The sequence below is a fragment of the Canis lupus genome, chromosome 9, assembly GCF_003254725.2.
Source record: "Canis lupus dingo isolate Sandy chromosome 9, ASM325472v2, whole genome shotgun sequence".
NCBI classification, from domain to species: domain Eukaryota; kingdom Metazoa; phylum Chordata; class Mammalia; order Carnivora; family Canidae; genus Canis; species Canis lupus.
The window spans coordinates 27,662,422-27,685,541 of record NC_064251.1 but is presented as its reverse complement, the minus strand read 5'-3'; the positions used below and the strand labels follow the sequence as shown (position 1 = coordinate 27,685,541).

Genomic DNA, 23,120 nt, shown 5'->3' with positions numbered 1-23,120 from the left:
CTGTGACCCAGCAGAACCAAGAGGAGCAAAGGGCAGCTCCCTCTCCTCCACTCTACATTGTCCGTGGTGTAGACTGGGCAGGGCATCTCCTCCATCAGCGCAGAGGTCATGGGCAAAACCCAGACCCTTTGCAGGGAGCAGGGGAAGCAAGACCACTTAGCCCAGCCGGGGCCACTCTTGCTGTTCGTATCACCCCAACACTCACGAAAATACACCTGGGCCCCACAGGTCTTAGGCTCCTAAGAATGTGCTGTCTGCAAATAGCTGGGATGCAACAGGGCTCACTTTTTACCCAGGTAAGGAGCAGGGCCCACTCCCCCAGCTGGGCTTTGCTGGGCTGCTGTATCACAGAAGGGAAATGGAGGCAGAGGCTGGGGAGGGTCACAGGAGGCAGCTCAGGGTGCCAGGTGCCAGGGAGGCCTAAAGGAAGTTCCTGGTTCCCTCCCTCCACGTCTCTCTGGGCCTCCTCGCCCAGCTTGCTGGCCCTATGAGTGCTAACCCAGGAGGGGGCTGGCACTGAGCAGGCACTCAACAGCCACTGAGTTTAGTCTTTGGTGACTCACAGCACTGTGGGGGTCGATCTTGGGACGCTCCATGGCGATGGTGATGCAGTTGAGGAAGATGATGACAAGGACCACATGGTCAAACATCTTGTGGGTGATGATTCGGTGACATAAGAGGCGGAACCTGCTCGAAGACAAGCAAAGGCTGGGCAGGAGGCAAGCAGGGCAGTAGTGAGAGTCCCGGCCCCATAGCCCCTACCCCTCCTGGGCCCTTGCCGCCTGGGGCCCCTCTCTCACATGCCCCTACGCCAGGGGACACTTGTAGCATCCCCAGGATGGTGTCATGGAGGCGACGTCAGGGACCCTTGCTCACCTGGACTGAGGAGGGAAGATGTACGCGGACCAGGAATCACGCTCGCGGCAGCAGGCAGGCAGCCGGGCTCGGATCCACACTCTTATCCGCTCCCCTCTGCTCTGTAGAAACATCACGGGACTGGTGTGCAGGGCCAGGTCCCTCAGTTCCCTGAACCTGCCTGCCCTCGTCAGCAGCTCCATGGTCCTCACAGCCTGTCCAGCCCCTTCCACTTGGCTCAGCCCTCTGCCAGGCTTCTCTTTATTCCTGAGACCCTCATCTCCCCCTATGCTCCCTCCTGCCCCAAGTATCCCTCACTTCGTTCATCTCCTCCCTCTTCCCCTGCACCCCATCTTCCCTGCTCTCAGCTTTCTTTTTTTTTTTTAGATTTTATTTATTTGAGAGAGAGTGCACAAGTGAGAGAGAAAGAGAGAGCAGAGAGAGGGGGGAGAAGCAAGCTCTCTGCTGAGCAGGGAGCCTGATGTGGGGACTTGATACCAGAACCCAGGGATCATGACCTGAGCCAAAGGCAAGATGCTTAACTGGCTGAGCCACCCAGGCGCCCCAGGCTCTCTGCTCTTACCTCTCTGTCTCCTGCCCAGTCCCTCCCACCCTCCTGACTGGGCTTGGAAGCCATATCAATTATCAAACATTGTCCCCATCACAGTTCCAAGACACCCAGAACGGGGAAACCCTGGCCCTTTCTCCTCACATGCTAACCCCAGGGTCCTAGGTCCCTGTGCCCAACCCCCAGGGCTAAAGGGGGTGGTGTGCGGAGCCCGGGGGAGGGGTGACTGGGTAAGGGCGGTGTGATCAAGGCTTGTAATGAGGTCAAGATGACAGAGGGGGACAGGGGAGGGGATCAGTTTGGAGAGATGAGTGATGGGTATTTCTGAGTCATAGGGGGAGGCCCATGAAAGATTCATACACATCTGCCCGAAACCATCCATATCCACTAAGGACCGCAGAGCCGCAGCCCTGCAGCCCCACGGATGATGAGGATCTGGGGCTCAGGGGACGGACATCAGGAGGAAAGGCCATTTGGAGCTCAGCTACAGGGCTGGCACCCCCTTGAGATCCCTGGGGCATGATGGCAACTCCCTGAACCCCACAGAACTGAGAAGGGGTTGTCCAGCCCGGTGCCAGGTCAGGCACAGCTCGGCTCGCTCGGGGTCAGGGGTGAGAGGTCACTGTGCCGCAGGGGCCTCACCAGGTTGCCCTCGTCATCGCCATCATCCCCATCCAGTGGGGGGTCGTCGGGCCGCAGGGCCCGGGCCAGGCGCCCCGAGGCCGACTTGCCGTTGCAGTCCTGGTGCTCAGAGGCTGAGCTGCGGCCACTGGCTGTGCGGTGCAGTCCGGGCACTTGCAGCGTGTCCGGCAGGTCGAAGGAGCTCTTGGCCTCCCGCTCCAGGGAGCCTCCATGGCGCCGGTCGCTGCCCGCTGGGCTGGCCCGCTCCTCTTCAGAGCTCTCCTCCTCATCCTGGCTCTCCCGACCCTCGCCGGACAACAGGGACCGCCGCTCCCCACTCGGGCTCCTCCGCTTCAGGCTGGGGGCTCGGCCCAGGCTGTTCCGGCTGGAGCGCCTGCTGGTCCAGCTGCTTGCTGCACTCCAGGGGCTGTGCGGAGTGCTGCGGGCGCTCGGCTGGGGGGCGAGCCAAGAAGAGGGTGGTCCCAACTGAGACCGCACAGTCCTGCACCCCCTCACATGCACCCTGTCTCCTGCGAGGCTCCCCAGCATCACATCAGGTATGAAAGTGTGAGCAGGAGCCCTGGACCAGACACCGGGGTTCAGATCACTTACTCCAACCAGCTGTATGACCCTGGGCAAGTTACTAAACCTCTCTGTGCCTCAGTTCCTTGTCTGTATAAGAGACATGACACTAGTACCTATTCCTCATTTAGTTGACTGGCTGTATAAAATGATGGCAGGAGCATGGGCCCTGACGTTGGCTCCTGGATTAAACTGCTGGCTCTGTCACCTGCTCACTGAAGAGCCTCCCACAAATCAGTTTGGCAATCTAAGACTCAGGACCCCATCTCTAAAATGGGGATAAGGATGATACCCACCTTATCCCCATCACAGGGGATGCCTACTTTATCCCCATCACAGGGCTGTGATGAGGATTCAATGCATTAGAACATTTCTGAGCAGTGTTTCTAGAATAGTGCCTCGTACAGTATCACTAACTGCATGGGGTTTGCTATTATTAAGATGAAGTATTAAGAAGATAAGGGCCCCCTCCCTTCCAATATGCAACGCAGAGGCTGAGTTTCACACAAGGTCATTGAGTTAAGAAACCTTGGAGTAGGATTAGAACACAGCTCTTCTGCCCCCAAGCCCAGGGCTCTCCACCTGGCTGTGCTACTAGCCCTGCTGACTGCCCAGGGGCTTGTCCAGGCTATGGCTTAGCGGCTGTCTCCTTGGGCTTGTCCACTTCCATCCTCTCTTCCCTCCTGACATCTGTACATCTCCCACTGTCTGGCACCCACATGCACCCCATACCGGTGACTTCATCTCATGGGCCGCCCCTGGCTCAGCAGACCCGCTGCTGCTGGTGCGGCGGGAGGCAGGGCCCAGCACCTCGGCCAGGCCAGTGCTGGAACTCTTGGGGAGCGACATGGGTGTGGCCGCCGTGTGGATGATAAGAGGTGGCAGCAGGTTCCTCCGCAGCTCTGGGTGCTCTCCCAGGGACACCACTGCTGGGGGGAGAGAGGGAGAGACCCCGAGTCTACTAGAGGCTGGGCCAGGGACAGGAGCCGCACCCCCAGCATAGATACTCACAGGCCAAGCGCTTCTTCCTGTCCCCATTGCCCTCCAGGCTGGGTGAGAAGAAATCTGGCTCTGATTCGGACTTGGTGGCATCTCCCTAGGGTGGGGGAGCAAAGGCCATCAGGGACCCTGCCGTGCAGGGGTTAGTGGGATGGATGGAGGTTTCCCTGTCTCCACACGCACACACCACATAGAGGCTATGGGAACCAGCAACCACGGCACGAGACATGCACTGGCGCAGGCCAGACCACCCAGGCGTGGGGCCCAGAGCCCTCCCAGGGCCCCCAACACCTCTGACTCCCACCAGCCACACCTCAGAGAAGGCCACAGCTAACCCCAGAGCCCACATCACAACCAGCCTGGCTGGGACTGGCTCCAGGAAGGGCTGAGGGGAGAAGGGAGAGTGAGCTGGGCAGGTGGGTGGCATAGGCCAGAGGGAGCTGGGGACCTAAGTGAAATGGTCACTATAGCCTGAATCCCAAAGGCCACTTGTACCCTCCGCTTTCCTTCCATGGCTGCCCTCCCCCGAGCCTCAGACCTGAGGGCCCCAGAAGGTGATTGAAAGACCCCAGACAGAGCAGCTCAGCCCAAGGAGGACATTTCAGGCCCTTTGCTTCTTCCTCTCGTCTTTCCCAAGACCCCGCCCCTTCCCCTGTCCCCATTTGTACCTCTGTCCCTGTCTCAGGGGTACTTTTTCCTTCTTAGCAGGTCAGTAGGTTCCTCAGTAATTACACACTTCTCCTTAAGAAGTTATTAAGAAATACTTGATTGCTACTTTTGATAAGGACATAAATATTGCGTAATTGGCATCTCAGGGGATCATTTTCATTAACTCAGTTTACATCCCTAACGAGGCCTTTAATTATCTCGCAGGATCTCCAGGGGGCTGCTCGGGATGCACAGCACCATGGGGTCCCGCAGGAATCCTGGCTTCGGCCCGAAATTCCAGTGCCAGTGTAGGGAACGGCAGAGCACAGGCTCTGGCATGGGAGCCAGAGGAGGAACGTGCCCCCACCCCCCGCCCCGGATACCTGCTGGACCTCCCAGGTGGTCAAGGGGCCAGAGACTTGGAAGTGGACTAAGAGTCTGGTACATTCTGGCAAGAGGCATCTCCACCCTCACATCCTCCAAAGACTTGTCCTGAGCTGAGGCAGCTTGTGGGGTCTCCAATAGGGGCTCAGGGCAAGGGGGAGGGGAGAGAGATGGTGGAGCACGGTCTGCGGCCACGGAACCTGAGTCCACTGAAGCCTGATGACTTGGACTCCTCAGGGACCTCAGTGTAGACACACACACGCGGTGTCCCACACACGTGCACACAGAGGATTCTAAGTCCCTTCCTTCTCCCGCCCCTCCACCGGTCCAGCGGGGGACAGGAACTGTGCCCTTTGCAGGCTGATGGGCCCAGAGGTAAGGAGGCTCTTCCTCTCAATGTCCTGGGTGGGGGGTGGGGGAAGGGACTTAAAATCGAAGCAAACCTCACAACACCAATGACCACCACAGCTACCACAGTTGCACAGCAGCTGAGCGTGAACACGAGCACAGAGACGCAGAGGCAGGGTGGAGGGGACACAGGGCACGGAGAGGGGAGGCATGCCGACTCATGATTGCGTACCTACCCCCTGGGAGTCGACAGGCAGCTGAATACAGCTTAACTGTCCACTCGCATCTTCCCGTTTGCTGATTTCCTACAGGGAGACGGGGAGGCAGGGGACGGGCGCTGGTCACAGGCGCTCGGGCTTTCAGACATCAGCAGTGTCGAAAGAGGATGAAGAAAAGGATAGTGCAAACCGGGCAGGGGTGGGAGAGGGACGAGACACTGCGGGGAGGGGCACAGGAGAAAGGGAACATAACGGCCTTCCAGAATTCAACCACAGGCCCTCAGGCCAGAATGAATCTGAAGGGTGGAGGGCAGAGGCCATGAAGATGGGCAAAAGGGCAGAGGGGGAGACTGAACCCCCCGATAATCCTAGAACACAGCTACCATTCACTGGAGGAGTGCCAGCCCTCCCGAAACTACCTTATTAATACCGGCTCGCCTCTCGCAAGCTGGGAAGGAAGCACCGATGCCATCTGAGAAGAGGTACCTGAGGCTTGGAGAAGCTAAGAGCACTGCCCCAAGGCATGCAGAGAGTAGGGGTCCATCTGGGCTTGCACCTGAGTCTCCAGCTCACCTTTCACTGGCCCAGCACTGGCAGGGGGCTTGAGGGGAGTGGATAGGGAGGGTGGGAAGGAGGACAGGATGGAGCCAAAAGCTGGGAGGAGGCTGAAGGCCGGGAGCTGGAACAGGCCTCCCCAGGCCCACCCACTCGGCCTGGTCCCTCCAAAACAGACCAGGGCCAGCTGCTCCGACTGGGATGGGATATGACAAGTAACACTGGGATGACAGCTATGATGTTGTTTAATATCAATTAATGGCCTCACACAGGGCTTGCCGCCTGTTCATTTAATTAAGTGTGTGGATGATAAATATACAGGGATTCAGGGCACTGCTCCCCGCAAGTCAGGAAACCAACAGCTGAACCAGCCAGTCCCCTGGGCCTCCTCCCTCTTACCTCTTGGCAGGGTGGCAAGGCCAGCCAGGGGCTACCCTTGAGCCCTCCTGCTAGTGATGCCCAAGAAAATGGGGGCCGCCACTTCCTCTCCTGAGGTGGCTTGCCTCGTTGGTAAAAAAGCCGGACATCACGAGAGTTAAAAAGCAGCCTCTCCTGCCAGATTGTGGAGCTCCCCCAAAGCTACATGTGCAACCCCCTGAAACTTGTACAAGAGAGGGCAGGTGCTTCTGAAAGAGTCCGGGTCACTGGCATTGAGTGACTGGCCCTCCCCCACCACCCAGGTGTTGGCTTTCACACGCAGGACAGGGGGCAGCTGGTGAGGGCGCTCCAGGGCCATGCCACTGCCTCCCCGCCTGGACCAGGATTGATCTGGAAATCTGTTCTCCATCCCACCCCAGACCTGAAGCACCAAGTGCTGAGTGGGACCCTCCTCTACAGACACCTGTGCTCTGCCAGTGGAGGAGGCTGTGGCCCCGGACCCTAACCGCCCCCATCAGGCTGGGGCAGCCACAGGCCCCCAGCAGGGCCAGAGTGACCTGCCTTCCTTCCCAGCAGCAGACTTCACGGCTGCCTAGCAACCAGGCCGGCTGGCAGCACTGGATTTAACAAAGTGTTTGCGGAAAGGGGCGGTGGCGGGAAGGGGGCTGTCTGTTCCCGAATGGCCAGCCAGGGCCAGCCGAGGGGAGAGGGATAGGCTGGGGTCTCTTCCATTTCCTTCCTTGGAATTTCAAAGGAATTTCTCTGAGGACATCTTAACCGTCAGGAACAACGACGGTTTGGAAGGGGCTGCAGGACCCCCATCCCCACTCAGCTCCTCTTCCCACAAGCTGAGAGTGGTGGGTATCCACGGAGACTCTGGCTCTTATGAAAGAATGATGGCATCCTTTAACTTTTCAGGCCCCAGGGAACCCCCAAATATGTGCCTCATCCCCTGTGCACCAGAGGGCCAGCCATCCCCAAAGGCAGGGCCCGCCTCCCCCATTGCTGCCTTCGCTGCCACCCTGCGGGAGGAAACCCCATCACGGATCACTACAGACTGCGCGGCTGACAGCAGGGGAAGGCCGGTATGGGACAGATGCACTCGCACCCCATCAGCCCAGCTGGCCTACGGGGAACAGCCCTCCCTCGCAAGGCTGGGAAAGAGTTGGAAAATAGATTTTTGTTTTTCCACCGTGTGCTGAGTATTTATAGACCAGGCCGCAGCGGGAGTTTCCATCCGGGTCACCCAGAGAGAACTGGACCAAGAGCTTCTCTACGCCCAACCTGGAGCATTTCTAGGTTGGGTCAACCTGCCTGTGAAAGATGCCTGGAGGCTGGGCTGGTCTGGAGCTCGGAGGGGCGAGGGGCCGAGCCGAGAGAGAGGAACGGGGCACCACTCATCAGGCAGAAGCTGAGCCCAGGCACAGCAGGGGCAGGATCAATGCGAATCAATATTAATTGATGACGCTGCCTGTGACGAAGGTGATGGAGCCTGGGCTGGAAATAGGACGCTCATCTCTGCCATGCCTGCAGCTAATTGGGCTCATTTCTCACCCTGGGCAGCTTAGCCCTGCCCAGGCCCTGGTGGCATCCTCATCAGCTCAGCTGGAGCTCAGATGATTTGCACACATGCTTCCCCCACCCCTCGGCTCAGATGGGTCCCCTCCTGATGTCCCCGAGAGCACCTGTGTCCGGGATCCAGCTGCATCTTGTACCAACCTCTCCAGCTCCCTGGGGAAGGGTCTAGCCAACTTTGATACCGAAACCCACTCGGCAGCTAATCTTGGCCCCAGGGAGCCCCCACAAGCTCCCTGTCTCCCCAGTGCTGAGGGGCTGCCTGAGACCTGGAGCCTTCTGCCCTAGACAGCCCCCACCTCCACCACCAGCCTGACGGGCATTTTTTTTGAGACCTCCCAGCCCACCACAGCTGACTGCTGAGGGCAGGGGGTTACCTCCGCCTGGAAGCCCTCCACCAGAATGGCGACAAGCAGATTAAAGAGCACGTAGTTGCCAAAGGTCATGAGAGCAATGAAATAAAGGGCGGCCCAGGATGACGTGGAGGCCATTCCATTGTAGAGCACCTTGTTCCAGTCCTCCTGGGTCAGGATCTGCGGGCAGAGGCCAGGAGTCAGGGCTTTTACCCGGGCACCTCCCCCACCCCCATACACCCCTGCCTGGTTACCCTGGCACCTGAAAGACGGTGACGATGGCCCAGAGCAAGGAGTCAAAATTCTTCCGGTCCGGCAGCGTGTCCCCGTCCCGCTCAGATGCAAATTTGCAGCCAAAGAGATGCATGCCCAGGATGCTGAAGACACAAGGAACCACAAGATGGGGGTCAGGGCAGCAGCACCCCTTTGCCCCTCAGGCCCTCCTCCCAACCGGCACGGATGCCGCACCTGCCCTCACCTGAAGATGAAGATGAAGAGCATGAGTAGCATGCAGAAGGTGGCCACGTTGTCCATGGTCTTCATGAGCACCACGAGCTGCCGCTGCAGTGCCGGCAGGAAGCGCACCAGCTTCAGCACCCGCATCAGGCGGAAGGTCCGCAGCACCGACAGGCCACCCCCCTGCTGGCCCACGATCTCCCACACGCTGCAAGGAGGGCAGGGAGCCTGAGCCCCTGCGTGCTCACCCTCCCCCATCCCTGCCTTTGAGAGGGCCTGGCTGCCCCTGGGGGCCCGGAAGAGCCAGCACAGCATGAGGAAGTAGGGCACAGGTGGGTCCCTGGGCCTCCAGACAGGAGCCCCTGAGATGGATGTAGGTGACAGCTCCAGCCCTCTCCACCCTCCAAGACCTGAAATCACATCCTGGCAGCGGAGAGCCCGCTCCCAAATCCTGGCCAGTGCAACGGCATCCAGTTATGGAATATCTGCTTTGTTCTCTTCTAATGAAATCTAAAGCCAATTCCAGAAAGCAATAAAGCAGCTCTCCTGGCCCCAGGCCTAGGGGCACGGAACACTTTCCTAGGGTCTTGGAAACCCTAAAGTAAGTTGCGGGTGTCTGAGATGGTTTCCAAGCACTTTGCAAGCAGGGACAGCTGCCGGGCCTCACACCTCCTGCAACTCCTCTGCAAAGTCTGATCCCCAATCTTCACTCACCCCAGGCCTGCACGGGGTCAAGGGCAAGAACTAGAGAGAGGACAGAGGACACTGCACAGGGGTCCGGCCAATGGAGATGCAAGGCCAAGTTCAGCCTGAGCGAGGTAGAGCTGAGAGAGGCTGGAGTGGATCACCCTCCACTGAGGGAGTGGCAGGGCCTGTGGGTCAGGGGGGCCCTCTACTGCAGAGGAATAGGCTGTGTGGCTTTGCTCCCAAGCTCCCCTCCACCCCACCAACGGGCGTCCTTCAGATGAGAGGCGGTGGAGGGGCAGCTATACCTGATGACAACAATGACGCCATCGAAGATATTGTAGGGGTTCTTGATGTAGCCAAAGGGACCGTACACCAGCAGCTTCAGCAGCATCTCCAGGGCAAAGAGGCTGGTGAAGACGATGTTGCTAATTTCTAGGGCGTTGGTCAGCTCCTCGGGCTGGAGGGCAGGATGGAGTAAGAAGCAGCCAAGGCTCATCCCTGAGCCCCTCGGCCCCATCCTCCCTAGCAGGGGGCCACGGGGAAAGGAGCAGCAGGAGTAGCAAGCTGGGGCTGGGCAGGCGGTGGGGGCCCACGGTGGTGCAGGAAGCTCAGGCTCCTGGGGAGGATCCTCCCCCAGACAGTCCATGAGGGACAGGCACTTAGGGGCAGCCACCACCCAAAATCCCAGCTCTGGGTCTCAAATCCCAGGGCCACAGGCTGGTGGGAAGCCCGTGCTGTAGGTCCTGCCCACCTCCTGCTAGGACCTCCGAGACCCAGCCTGTTCTGTGCTGCCATGTCAGCTCGGCAGGCCATGGCCAGCAGCACAACAATGCTGGCCGATGTTGGAGGGTGATCGCCAAGGCCCCACAATGCGTACCCAGACACCCAGCCACACGCAAAGTCACACGTGCTCTACAATTACTCTGTGGACTTGGCAGCCTTCTCCTGGACAACTGTTGGCTACGCTGCTTCCTTCCAGACACATGCATACACTGCACGCCCCCACACACTGCACACACAAACACGTGCACGCAGACACATGCACATATATGCACGCACGCGCATGCCCACATGCCGATGGGCAGAAGGGAGACTCCAAGAAGGGTTGTCATAGGCAAGGAGGTACCTGGAGCTGCTACCTGAGACTAGGACACCTGGGTTAATTTCCAGCCTATCCTGTCTACTCACTGTGTGGCCTTCAGCAAAATTCTCAACCTCTCTGGCCAAACATAAAACACTGGAGATAATTACTTCCATGCTTCTACCCAGGGTCTGGGACTGGGAGCAGGGGCACCTCCTAGAGAGGTCATCAGAAATGACAAACTTCTGCTGTTCCAGCTCACTCGTCACCTCTCTCCCTCCCTTCTGTCAGGATTAAGCGTCTACTGTATGCCTAGCAATGCATCAGACATTAAAGGAGCTGCAAAAACATGCCCACCATGCTTCCTGCCTCCCGGGAGCCCAGAGTCTCGCTGGAAACAGGTCGTACACAAAATAGCTGAATAACCACAAGAGGCCTTAGATACTTAGGTTCCAAAATAAATTATCCGGACGGTAAATCCAAGAGTCTAGGGAAGAGTCGGTGAGAGAGGAACACACTGGGAAAGCCTTAGGAGGCAGCCCTTGAAACAAACTCTGAAGGATAAATGGAGTCTCCCCATGGAGAGGGGCACAGAAGGCATCACAGGGGGGAGCACAGGAATGAGCCATGTCTGGGGGCCAAGAGAGGGGCAGGGCTGGGCTGAGGGCTGGAGATGCAGGGTGAGACATGATTGGCTCAATGGAGCCCACTCCCCACCTAGTGGGATGTCCTGATCACCCAAGAGCCCAAGTTTCAAAAGCAGTTCAAGAAGTTTGAGTGAAGGGAATCCCTGGGTGGCGCAGCGGTTTGGCGCCTGCCTTTGGCCCAGGGCGCGATCCTGGAGACCCGGGATTGAATCCCACATCAGGCTCCTGGTGCATGGAGCCTGCTTCTCCCTCTGCCTGTGTCTCTGCCTCTCTCTCTCTCTCTCTCTCTCTGTGACTATCATAAATAAATAAAAATTAAAAAAAAAAAGAAGTTTGAGTGAAAACATACAGCCAGATGAAGCCCTAAGTCCATCAGACACCCTCCCCTGTTTATCCAGCTGCCTCATTTGGCTGGCTGCCCACGGAGATCACCCAAGCATGGAGCTGGGCCTGGGCACCACCAAATGTGTCCTAATGGCCTGACTTTGTATAGCCAGCCTAGGTAGGAGGTGGGGAGACCTAGAAGGAAGGGCCTTCTGATTGGCAGGTGAGGAGTGTTTGGATGTGAACAGCTACTCGGAAAGAGAGAAGCGCTCAGCCTGTACATGCATTCTTTCCAAAGACAGGCCTGGGGGGCAGAACCAGGGTCAGCCAGTATGGCCAAGAGTCAGCTATGGGGGCCAGGGTGGCAAGGAGCCCATGGGTCCAGCACAACTCGAACAAGTCCTTGCTCACCAGACTACAAGTGGAGGCAAGAGGGGGGCCCTGCCACCTGACCTAGTGAATGAGGTCACCGAGAGGCAGGACCTTGGATCCCTCCAGGATTGGTGCAGTAAATGTGGTAGGGAAGAGGCCACTGTCAGGACAGATAAATCTCAGGGCGCAGAGCCCTCCCAACAAAGTGGATCCCCAACTCTGTGCTCCCAAGTCCAGTCTGCCAGGGAGCCATGGTCAGCAAGACTGCCTCCCTGTTGCTCTGCCACCTGCCCAGCTGTCCATCCTTGGATTGGATAAAGGTGAAAAGCACAGACCACACAAGTGCAATGCTTTGTGAGTTCCAAGGCTCTCCCTGGGTCTTACCTCATGTCTTCCATAGAACAGCCCTGGCACCCTTGTTTTACAGAGGGGCAGAAAGGTCAAGAGATGGTGAGCACCTAGTTCAAAGTCACAGGGCAGGGACAACCCAAGAGTGGGACCCAATCCTATCTCGTTCTGACCCTGATAACACTAGGTGGTCAGGCTTCAAGCCCTCCCCAGGTGCCAGCAAGGGGCCAGTGCATCCATACACATGGATGGACTGAATTCATAATGTTCCTTCCAAAATATATAAAATTATATCTCACATGAACTTAGATGTATGAATAAAGAACAAGTTGATCTGAAAACACAGCTGAGGTGCCCTTACAATGGGTGAATTTTATGGCATATAAACGATGCCTTAAAAGAAGCTGCCAAAAATAAAAAATTAATAAAAAAAAAAGTAGCTGAAAGCACAATAGTTTTTGGTATCTTGTATTGACTCCATCAGTAAAACTTTTTTTTTTTTTTTTTTCCATCAGTGAAACTTAAAAGCACAACCAGCATTGGGCACGAGAGGGGATTCTCAGCAGTTCCAGATGTCATCCATGGGGGTCCCAACAGTCTGCCCGATGGCTCATGGCTCCTGGATGCCTGTACACCGGCCCGCATTGTCCATGCGGTTGAGGAGGATGGCAGCAAAGGCTGGAGCTCCCGCCTCACCCCTCCAGGCAGCTTTGGGACTGGAGCAGCAGGGCGAAAGGAGAACCGGGCACTGTCCCTCAGCCCGTCCTCCAGTTCTTGCACCCTCTCGCTGCACACACTTAAGGGCGATGCCTATTTCCTCCTGGGGCCCCAGTATCCCTTCATGATCCATGGGAAAAGGCACTCCTCCCCAAGACGGGTCTGCCCAAGTTACTAAATTGGAGGCTGGGAATGTTCTGCAAACGCAGGACGAGGACACAGAGACACAATCTTAGCAACACGGTTGCCCCAGGGACTAGAGCCATGATCACAGCCACTGCAGCAGCAAAGGGGAGGGGAGGGAGCCAATTTCTGCTCCTACCTTCCCCGGCATGGCACTGGCTGATCCCTCCCTCCCAGGATTTCATTTCCTCCCGGCCTCTGAGGCAGCCAGGGAAACTGAGGCTCCAAGAGATATGGTGCCCCGAAGTTGGCTTAGGAAGGTGCAGAGCAAGGGCTGCCTGCACTTTCCCTTGCATCTTCCGAGCTGCACACCCCTCCCCTGCAGGGAGAGAAGCCACGCAGCTGCACACAGGCCTGTCAGCTGGGCACCAGCCCGCTCCCCAACTCTTTCCTGCTGCCAGCAAGTCCCTTCTCAGGTCTAGACCTATCCTCCCTTCTGTTCACAGACATCAAGGCCCCTTGGAGTCTTCAGGAAGTTGAGGCCAGGCAGCCTGAGCTTCTCCCACCCGGGGGACCCAGGCTCTTCTCTGGGAAAATGCTAACTGTAAATGCCCCATCTCCCAACACTTCACCTCCCCCCTCAGCCTGCCACGCTGGAGCAACTGTAGCCTTCCATGAGCTGCTCCAAACCTCTCAGCACCAGGACTCCCCTGAAACCCACAGCACCTCTATTGACCAACTCCTAATGGGTTCCCTGTGCACAGAACACTGGCGATCAAAGCGTGGGGGTGAAACCAGAGTGTGGGAGGCCTGCCAACTCTGAGACTCTCTACCTGTATGACCTTGGACAGGTCCCTTAACCTCGCTGTTCCCCAGTGGTCTCTTCTGTTAAACAGGGTAGCATCACCTCATGACCAGCTGCTCTGCAGAACACAGGAGTTCAAGACTGCGGACACCCAGCCCAGAGCCACGCTCAGGCAGCCCTGTGGGCGCTGACAGTGGAAGCAGGCCTCACACGTGGCAGGATAGACCACCTGGAAGGCTGCACGAGGCACCACGCTGGGGGCAAACAGCGGGAGCACCCCAGGAGCTCAGAGCCAGCTGGGGCCAGTGTCAGTGAGGCAGAGGTGGCAGGTGGAGAACCCCGTGGAGGGCCTCCCTGGCTGAGGGCAGCACGCGCAAAGGTGCAGAGGAAGGAATGCACGGGGACCAAGAATCAAGCAGTTCTCCCAGGTCAGAGGGTGGGAGGGGCCCGTGGCGGATGTGGCTGCAAGGTCCGCAGGGCCTGGGCAGGATGGCCTTGACTCTGCTCCACCACCCGGGCTGGACTTGCCTCTGCCCACGACGCTGCCACTGGGGCTTCTAGGGGGAGGGAAGAGCTGTGCAGAGCGGTGTATTAAGAAGATTAATCTGGCTGCAGTAGTGGCAGCATGCTGATGGCTTGGAGAGACGGAGAGATGGAGACCAATTAGGGGGATACTGCAGCGGTCCAGGCGGGAGGCCTGGGAGCTGGCTCCGGCACATGGGGAAGGCGAGAAGGACGGTCGAGCAGGGTGACCACTGAGCAGAGGCTTGCACAGGTCACCCCTCCACCCCACTCTCCTCAGCTCCCACAGCTCCACTGACCTGGAAATCTCTACTCCCTGATTCTGACTCCTTGGCTCACTTCACCTCTGCTTTTGGCAGCCCTGTCTGCTGCACCCCCACACCCAGGAGGGGGCAGTCCAGGTGGGCCACAGTGATGGGATAAGGGTCACTGGGACCTCCTCCCTCCTCCTCCTCTAAGGGAAGTCAGGAGACACCTGAGCGGCAGCTGGTTTCCAGGAAACCCCACGGGCTTCACCGTATAGATCATGGCCTTGCCCTTCCGAGACCCCTGGGATTTCTCCCACTTGGAACTTCGCCTCCCTGGGCAGATCTCCTTCCAGCCGCTCGTGCCCACTGGGCCCAGTGCCCCCTAACCAGGGGTGGCCTTAGCCTCTCCCCACAATCTCCTGCCAGCTCCTCAAAGCTGCCCCAAGGAAACACACAAGCAAAGTAGGTCCAGGGCACCCACAGCACTCAGCTCGGAGACAGCCAACCCAAAGCCCCCACCTGCCAGAACAACCTCTCAGTCTGGAGCCCCTGTGGACCATTTCAAGGCTGCCCTCCCGCCCCAGACCTCAGAGGGCTCCTGCTGGGCTGGCCCCAGCCCAGGTAAGTCCCCACCCCCTCCACCTCTGCCTGGGCCGTGGAATCGCTGCTCTGTCACGAACCTGTGCTGACTGGACAGGGCAATGCCAGCTGGGGGCCTCACGGCTGCTCTCTGCCTTCCCTCACCATCCTCTGCTGCTGGGGCTCCACCTCCCCCTCCTCTGCTGGGGCTAATCCAAACCCTCCCCCACTCCTTGCCCCACCTCTGTCCCCACCTCCAACCTGCCCCCTCCCCATACCGCCAATCCCACTTAAGGGGGCCTCTACTTCCCTCCCCACAAACAGCTCTGCGACCTGCTATTTCTCCTCTGCTCCTCCCTCCTCCCCTCCACCCCCTGCACCTCCATCCCCCTCCACACATACCCCACTCCCTGGGACCCCCAGGACCCATTCTCATGCATCACTTACTCCTATTTCCCTCCCTCCTCCAATCTCCTTTCCTGGACTCTGCACTCTGTGAGTGCAGGCCCAGTCCCCCCAAACCCTGCCCCACCACCCCAGCTCTCTCCAGACTCTCTTCCAACCGCCCCTTAGTGGATGCCAGGGCAGCACCTGAGCCTGCTGCCAGCTGCACTTGCCAGTGCCCCTGACTTCCCTGACCGGGTAGGAGTGCCACCTCCTGCCCTCCAAGAGCTCCTCTCCCACCGCCCCCTTTCCTCCCTGAGTTCAGTCAGAATCCTCTCCCTCCCCTTGCCCCCAGCTCCTAGAATCCCCCCTCCCCAGCTATCACTGGGGTGTGGATGACACTGAACAATCTCCCTGCAAACCCTTGGCTCCTCACCCAGAGAGCCAACCTGCCCAATAGCATTCCCGGGATGGCCTGCATCCAGCTCAAATGCAGCACATCCAAAACAAACCTGCTCACCCCCTCTTCCAAACCTGACCCTTCCCGGACATCACCCTCCAGAATTCTGTCTCAGAAACTGGGAATTATCTAGGATTCACAGGGGCCCTCATCCCTCCAGCAGCAGGTGCCAGGCCTATAGACCCTGCCAATGGCAGTGCTGGCCCTTCCCCCTGTGTTCCCCCCACCATCCTGGGGACCCTCTGCCTCTGACCTGAGGGACAGGAATAGCTTCTGGGCCCCTCCCTCAACCCAGCCCACACCCGGGGGACTCTCAGGCTTCCTTCAATGCTGCTGGACTCACAGGGGCTCCTGCTCAGACACCTTGGGTGGGGAGGGGGGCGGGGAGGCAATGACTGTCCTTCAGAGTGTCCCGTGCCACCCTGTGCACTTCCAGGCTGGGCTGTCAGAATTCCCCTTCATCCTCCCGCTGAGGCCTCGCTGCCCCTTGCCCCAGCTGCCAATCCCACCTATCTTTCAAGGACAGCTCTCAAAAGCCACCTCCTTTGTGAAGCTCTTTCAAGCCCCCACCTGGGTGTGAGCCTCTCTCCTCTGTCCCCAGAAGCCTCCTTTACAACATTTGGCATAATCGTCCATGAAGCAGAACTTTTCAGCTAGAACCTAAATCTCTCCGGTGCTTCTGGCTCCGTCCCCCGCCCCCTGCCATTCTGTTCTTCTATTCTAGCAGCGTGCTGTGCACAGGAGGAGGTGTTTGCTGAACTGGAGGAGCCTAGAACCACAGGATGCTTGAAGGAATGTGAGCACCCCCTTAGCCAGCCATCTCCAAAACGGCACCCATTGCCCCCCGCCCCACATCTGGAGAGACTTTAGAAATCTGGGGCCAGGGCAGCTCTAAAAGGATCATTCCCCAATATCCTGCTTGGCCACCATGTCAGTTCTTGAGCCAAGGCTCCTCTGTCTGGAGACCAAGAATTCATGGAAGGCCTAAGGGACAGGCTTGGGGTGGGAGATGTCTGTAAACCCTTGTCCTCAAAGGCCACATTTGGGATGTCCATGCATGTGTGTATTTTCTGGGGACAGAGTCCCCAGTTTTCAGCAGGATCCCAAAGAAGTCTGTGAATGCTCTCAAAGGGAAGACCTGCCACATCTGGATTCTCCCCCACGCCCCACCCCACTCCACCCCCAGCTTCCCCCGCCTTGAACAGCTGACCTCACTCACTTATAAATAGAAACCCTCCCTGGACATGGATCTAGAGTGACAGGATGGATCCAGAATCTGAGCAATGAGCAGAATCATCACCTGCCCTGTCCTCTGCTGGCCTGAACAGCAGTCTGCTCGGGACCCTGCCTCTCTCTCATCAGCAGCCCAGGAGACCACTGGGCCACACGACCCTCCTCCACCTCTCTCTGTCATCCCTCCTCTAGAACGTGAAGTTAGCCTCTGTCCTCGGCACCCCAGAGCCAGGAAGGGGTGGTTAGGAAGCCCTGGTGACACCAAGACCCCCTCTCTGTACCCTTCCCTCCTCCTGGAGCAGTCTGGCCCCAGGGCAGACCCAGGCAGAGGCAGCATCTCTTCTGAGCCCCAGCAACCTGCTAGCTAGGCCCGGGATGTCCCATGGGTGCCTTGTCTCAAATATCCTGCAGCCCCAATCTGCTCAAGGCCCAGTGTTCCCACCCCAAGCAGGAACTTGGTCTCGTCCTTGTTGGGTCCTTCCCCCAAATCTCCAACTGGTGTGGAGTCCTGCAAATTCAGCCCCCTGCCCATTCTCCCCAGCACCCCCTTCCCTCCACTTCCAGGAGCAGAAATGTATGAACCATCTGGACCCCTGCAATAGCCCTCTTGTTGGCCTCCCTGCCTCCTGTCTCCCGTCCTTGACTCCAGCAGACTTTTGATAGAGCCCATGCCAGCTTGTATCACTGACCTGCTTAAAACGTTTTTTGGGAATTTATCACCTTCAGGAAAAAATCCAAACTCCTTCCTGTGCCTCTCAGGACCTGGCCCTGAATTTTTTCCAAACTAGTCTCTTGTCACCTGTTCATCCCAGCCCCAACCCAGTACCTCACTCACTCACTCCGAATTCCTTATAAATCTCTCAGTTTTGGTGTTTGGTGGTTGGTGCCACTGACCCTCCCTCATATTGTGCCCTACACCCCACCCTTCACTGGCTAGATCTCACTCTTCCTTCAGATTCAACTCCCAAATCACATCCTGCATGAAGCTCTCCCTGAATCTCTCCCGGTCTGGATCCCAGACTACTCCACATAGCCCTCTCTGAGTGCATACCACATCAAATAAATGTGCCCGTTCAACTTGTTGGTGACCTCTCTGAAAGGAAGGATGCGGTGCCTTGGCCCAATGTGTGCACCCCTCTTCCCAACCCCATTCAGTGGCACCACGTTGCTAGCTTGATGACAGCATTTATACCATGGCAATTGACAAATGCTGTAAACACCACAAATCAGGAAGTTTCCCCCCCAACTCCAATGGGCAGGAAATGTGTGTGGGGTGGATGGATGGATGGATGGATGGATGGATGGATGGTTGAACGGATGATGGATGGATGGATGGATGGTTGAATGGATGATGGTTGGATGGATGGATGGATAGACGGATGGATGGAAGGAGAGAGAGAGGGATGGATAAATCACAGCAAGCTCCTTGCTCCAGGTTCTGCCCCCTCATGGATAGGGGGCACACACATGCTTCTCCTCCATCAGATCACATCTCTGTTCTTGAGTCACTCCCTCCCCAGTGTCCTGTGTCCTTGTCCTCCTCACTAGTCCCTCTGGGAGAAACAGTCCTGTTAGTTCTCACCAGCCAGTGGGTTAAGGAGTGGGGGAGGCAGGAGGGTGTGGACAACATGGGATCTTCCTGGGGTAGGGTTGGGTATGACAAAACGAGTGCTTCCTCTGTTGGTAGAGAGTGGCATGGGGGTGTCACCATCCCCTGCAGGAAAATCGAGGGGTAAGGAAGGTGACAATGGGAGAGGACTGGCCTGGGGAGGGCAGCAGGAATGGGCAGGAAAGGGGGCTGGGCTCCTCGCTGGGGAAAGACACAATACCAGGATGGATGGACACGATCTCCTCGTTCAGGACACTACACGGACACCCTGAGCCTCTGGGTCCTCACCTCTTTCGGCCCGTGGCTGTCTCTCTCCCTCGGGTCTCCTCTGGCTCTCTTCCTTCCCTGGCTCCCCCTCCCCTGTCTGGGAGGCTCCATCCAAGTCTGTGTCTCCAGCCCTGCCCATGTGTCCTCATCTACCACTGGGTCTCATTCTCTGTCTTCAGCTCTCTCTCTCTGTCACCCCTGTGTCTCTCTGCCTCCGTCTGTTTCCATCCCCTCCCCAAGTGTCCATCTGCCCCTGCCTGTCTCTATTCCTCCTGTCCCTGCCTCTCAGTCCTTCCCCCCTTTATGGCTGCCTCTATCCCCACAGGCCGGCGTCTTGCCCACTGGGACCCCTTCTCCTGGTCTCCACCTCCCTCTGCGTCTCCGTCTCCCCCTCCATGGCTCTGTCCCTCCTCGGCCCCCGCATCTCCTCACTCCCCTGGCACCCCCCCCAGCCTGTTCAGATTCCGAGGCGCAGATGGCAGGACGTTCACGCCGCAGTGGCTGCAAGCACAGGGCCGTGGCTGCTTCTGGGACTTCTTACCACCCCTGGCCCCGAGCCTGCCCGGCAGCAGTCGGGCATCTGGCCGGCCTGCTGGGGACTCCCACTCACCCTGGTGGCGCCTTCAGCAGCCAGGTCCTGGGACAAACTACCCCTCTCCAGAGCAGACCGTGTAGCGCCAAGTGGGGGCTCCCTGCTGCTGAGGGAGGTTTGGTGGGGGGGGCTGTCCCCTGCTTTCCTCAGGACCTCGGGCAAGGGGACCCCTGATGGATCCCTTTCACTTCCTCCCCAAGGGGGTGTCCTTCTTGACGTCTAACTGAGAGGCTTCTTGCTGCAGCTCCATCAGCCCTCAGTCTGTGACTCAGCTCCTTCCCCACATAGCTAAAGCCTCCACCGGCAGCCTCTGCCAGGGCAGATTGTGGGGTTCAGCACCCCCAGGGGAGGGGCATCTGACCAAGGCCAGAACTGGGGTGAGCCAGAGGAGGCTGCGGTTCAGGCTCGTAGAGCCAGGGTAATGGGAGGTTAGGGCTGCCACGGCCTGGGTCCCCACAGCGGAACACGCTGCCCCCACCAGCCTGGCACAGTGGAGCACCTCTCCCCAGGAGGCTGGCTGGGCGGGCGTGTGCACACACACCCACGTCCCAGGCGCCCAGACACAACACCCTCACCACAGTGCCATACTCCCCACCTGCTGGCACTGCAGCTGGTGTCCTGTCCCCTCCCTGCACCTTACCTCCAACAAGAGAGAACCGGGCATAGCCACCTGGTGGGGGGAGTGTCGAGCAAGAGGAAGCACTTGTTCTGTCCTACCCCGCCCATGGTGCGATGGTGATGGTGGAGGGACTGGGCGGACAGTGCAGCTGGGTTAAGAGCTGAGTGTGCACGACAGGAGGGGCACGGAGGTCAGCAGGGTGGGAGAGGGGGCCCTGAGCCCTCTGAAAAGTGACCGTCTCACATCAGCTCCAGCTCTGGCTTGGACCTATGCCCCCGGGGCTCAACGGAGACCCTCCCCCACAGGTACCACCTAGCCCCTGTTGCCAGCCCCTTCCCCCAGGCCCTCCACATCTCTAATATCACCTCAGTTCTCTACCAGGAAAGGTCAAGTTCTGGCACCCCAGTCCCCTGCCTGAGCCTCAGGGAGGCAGGGACACCCATGAAAGAACAGGAGGGCCTGTGCTGGCAGCACTTACTGGCTGCCCCCCCCTTTTCCAAGAATCAGCCAAGGGGGTGACCTAGAAGACCAAACTGGGGCAAAGGGCTGTCTTCTGGAAAGAGCCGTTCTGGAAGGCCCCATGGGGCCTGCTCCTACCCCCAATCAGTGTGTGTGTGAAGGGGGGGAGGTTGGGGGCAGTGGGGTCCCCAGGCCACCCTTTGTGTCCTCGCACAGCTCTAGGAGTGAGAACAGCCTCCTCCCATTCAGCCCAGATCCTATTGCTTGCAGCCATCAGCCCCACAAAACAAGCCTATTCCCTCTTCCACATGACAGCCCTTCAAATATTTGAAGACAGCTCGCCTGTTCCTGCTGAGCCTCCTCTTCTCCTGACTAAACATCCCGGTTCTTAGAACGATTCCTCAAACGCGACAGTTTCAAGTCTCTTCACCATGCTGGGCGTTCTCATCCACCCAGCCACCCCACTCACAGCAAGGCTCCTGGACTGGAGGCTGGGAGCAGATGGCCTCCCTCCCTACCGGACGGGCCTCAGCTCCACCCAGGCGCAGCCACCAACCCTTTCCTCCTTGCCCCTACCCACCTCTAGCCAGTCACGCCCCCAGTTATCGAGTCAGGTGAATGCTGGGGGGTCTAGTACTGGGCTGAGGGATTCCCCAACACCTTCTCTCCCCTCTGTACCTTCTCCAAAGACCGGAACAAATCTCTTCCAATGACTTGTCCCTCCAGAGAAGCCTTATCCCTGATGTTCGCCCCTCATTCATCCTTCAAAACCTACCTCCTCTGAGAAGCCTTCCCAGATAGAACATACCCAGCTCAGACCCTGACTGCCTCAGGCAGCCTCCATACACAGAGACTGTGTGACATTCACTGGTTTTTACCCTCCAGAGTCCCCACACATTGGTAAATCTCTTGCCTGGCCTCCTCCCTGCCATAAGGTCATGGCATGGAGAAGAAACTGGAAACGGGGGTGGGAAGGGAGGAAGGCAGAGGGTCCCCAGCCCCAGGGACCGTGCCCTTGCACACGCCCTTACCTGTTCATGGTACTCGATGCCCATGCTGAGCGTGTTGACCAGGATAGCAATCATGATTCCCCGACCAAAGTACTTGCTGTCCACAATCTTCCGGAAAGTGTCACAGATCAGCCTCCAGAAGGCCAGCACAGAGTTGGGCTCCACGTCCAGCCCCAGGCTCTGGCGGTGCCGGCTGTGGGGGTCCCGGAGATCACCGTGGTGGACGTCTTGTGTGAGCTCATAAACTGCCTCGCTGTCTGAGTCAGGCATCTCGTGGCCGGCGAGCTCCACCTGCCCTGCCCCCGCCCGGGCACAGTAGGGGCAGCTGTCTGGGCCACCGGCTCCACTGTCTGCCTTCAGGCAAGGGCTGGAGATCTTGCAAGAGCTTTGGCAGGCGCCTAGGACAGGAGGGAAGAGATTAGGGGCTCCAGGGTTTCTTACTTGGGGTGGCCCTCCCCTCAAAGTGAATATAAAATGAGTTGGGAGGGCAGCCCCGGTGGTGCAGCGGTTCAGCGCCGCCTGCAGCCCGGAGTATGATCCTGGAGACCCGGGATCAAGTCCCACATCGGGTTCCCTGCGTGGAGCCTGCTTCTTCCTCTGCCTGTGTCTCGGCCTCTCCCTCTGTGTGTGTGTGTGTGTCTCTATGAATAAATAAATAAAAATCTTAAAAAAAATAAAAATAAAATGAGTTGGGGCTCTTTCAATGACAGGGGTGCTAGGCACTTAGTGGGTCAGGGGCGCTGAATGCCCTGCAGTGTGGGCAGTCTTAAGCTGCAGAATGCCCCCAAATGCCATTAGCATTCCACTGACAGTCACTGCTGGCTGTCCTAGGGTTTGGCCTCATTGTTCCCTGAGATCCTGGGCAGCTCCCCCATCCGAGAAGCCTTTAGCAAGGAGCCTAGACCAGCTCTCCTCCCAGGAAGCCAGCCCTGCATCAACACTACTCCGAGTAGCATTTCCCAAGGGATCCTTAAGACACACACACACTCACAGATCTGTGTTCGTATGCATACACACCCAGACACATACACATGTGAGCATACACATGCACACATATACTATGTGCACATACATACCGTTTACAAACCATGCATATCTGCACAGCCAAACAAGTGTTATATAATGCACATGTGCTAGGCATGTGCACACATGAGCATGCACAGACCAGAGCACCACCCGTGTGTGCACACCTTCAACTGCACACATCAGACACACAACGTACACATGAACACCAAAACGTGCGTGCATAGGCACACACACATACATTGGACACCTTCGTGCACACATATGCACATACATACACACCAGGATGCACACGATCATACGCACAGTGACCTATCCCAAGACACCAATGTCCATTTAAATGAGCTTCGATCACAGAAGCTGAGAGCCAGAGGGAACCTCGGAAAGCACCCAGGGAAAGCACGTCCGTGAAGCACAGGCACCTCGCTCAGGGCTGGCCCCCCAGTAAGCATCCAACAACGTTTCCCTTTC

The 23,120-nt window shown here is 58.0% G+C and overlaps 1 protein-coding gene across 14 annotated transcripts in view; it reads right to left on the bottom strand.

The window, feature by feature from the left end:
* CACNA1G (calcium voltage-gated channel subunit alpha1 G) overlaps positions 1–23,120 on the bottom strand; it is a 63,450-nt gene that overhangs the window by 23,652 nt on the left and 16,678 nt on the right. For 8 of the 14 annotated variants that reach the window (XM_025439819.3, XM_025439823.3, XM_025439827.3 and 5 more), the window contains exons 9-19: positions 21,648–22,024; positions 9,533–9,684; positions 8,563–8,748; positions 8,347–8,461; positions 8,109–8,264; positions 5,242–5,310; positions 3,638–3,722; positions 3,359–3,552; positions 2,066–2,497; positions 877–977; positions 564–687 (exon numbers count right to left, since the gene is read on the bottom strand). In XM_025439819.3, coding sequence (XP_025295604.3) covers positions 564–687; positions 877–977; positions 2,066–2,497; positions 3,359–3,552; positions 3,638–3,722; positions 5,242–5,310; positions 8,109–8,264; positions 8,347–8,461; positions 8,563–8,748; positions 9,533–9,684; positions 21,648–22,024 — 1,991 coding nt within the window. The remainder of the gene's footprint in view (positions 1–563; positions 688–876; positions 978–2,065; positions 2,498–3,358; positions 3,553–3,637; positions 3,723–5,241; positions 5,311–8,108; positions 8,265–8,346; positions 8,462–8,562; positions 8,749–9,532; positions 9,685–21,647; positions 22,025–23,120) is intronic. The other 6 variants (XM_049114069.1, XM_025439826.3, XM_025439834.3 and 3 more) reach the window with 1 other exon arrangement.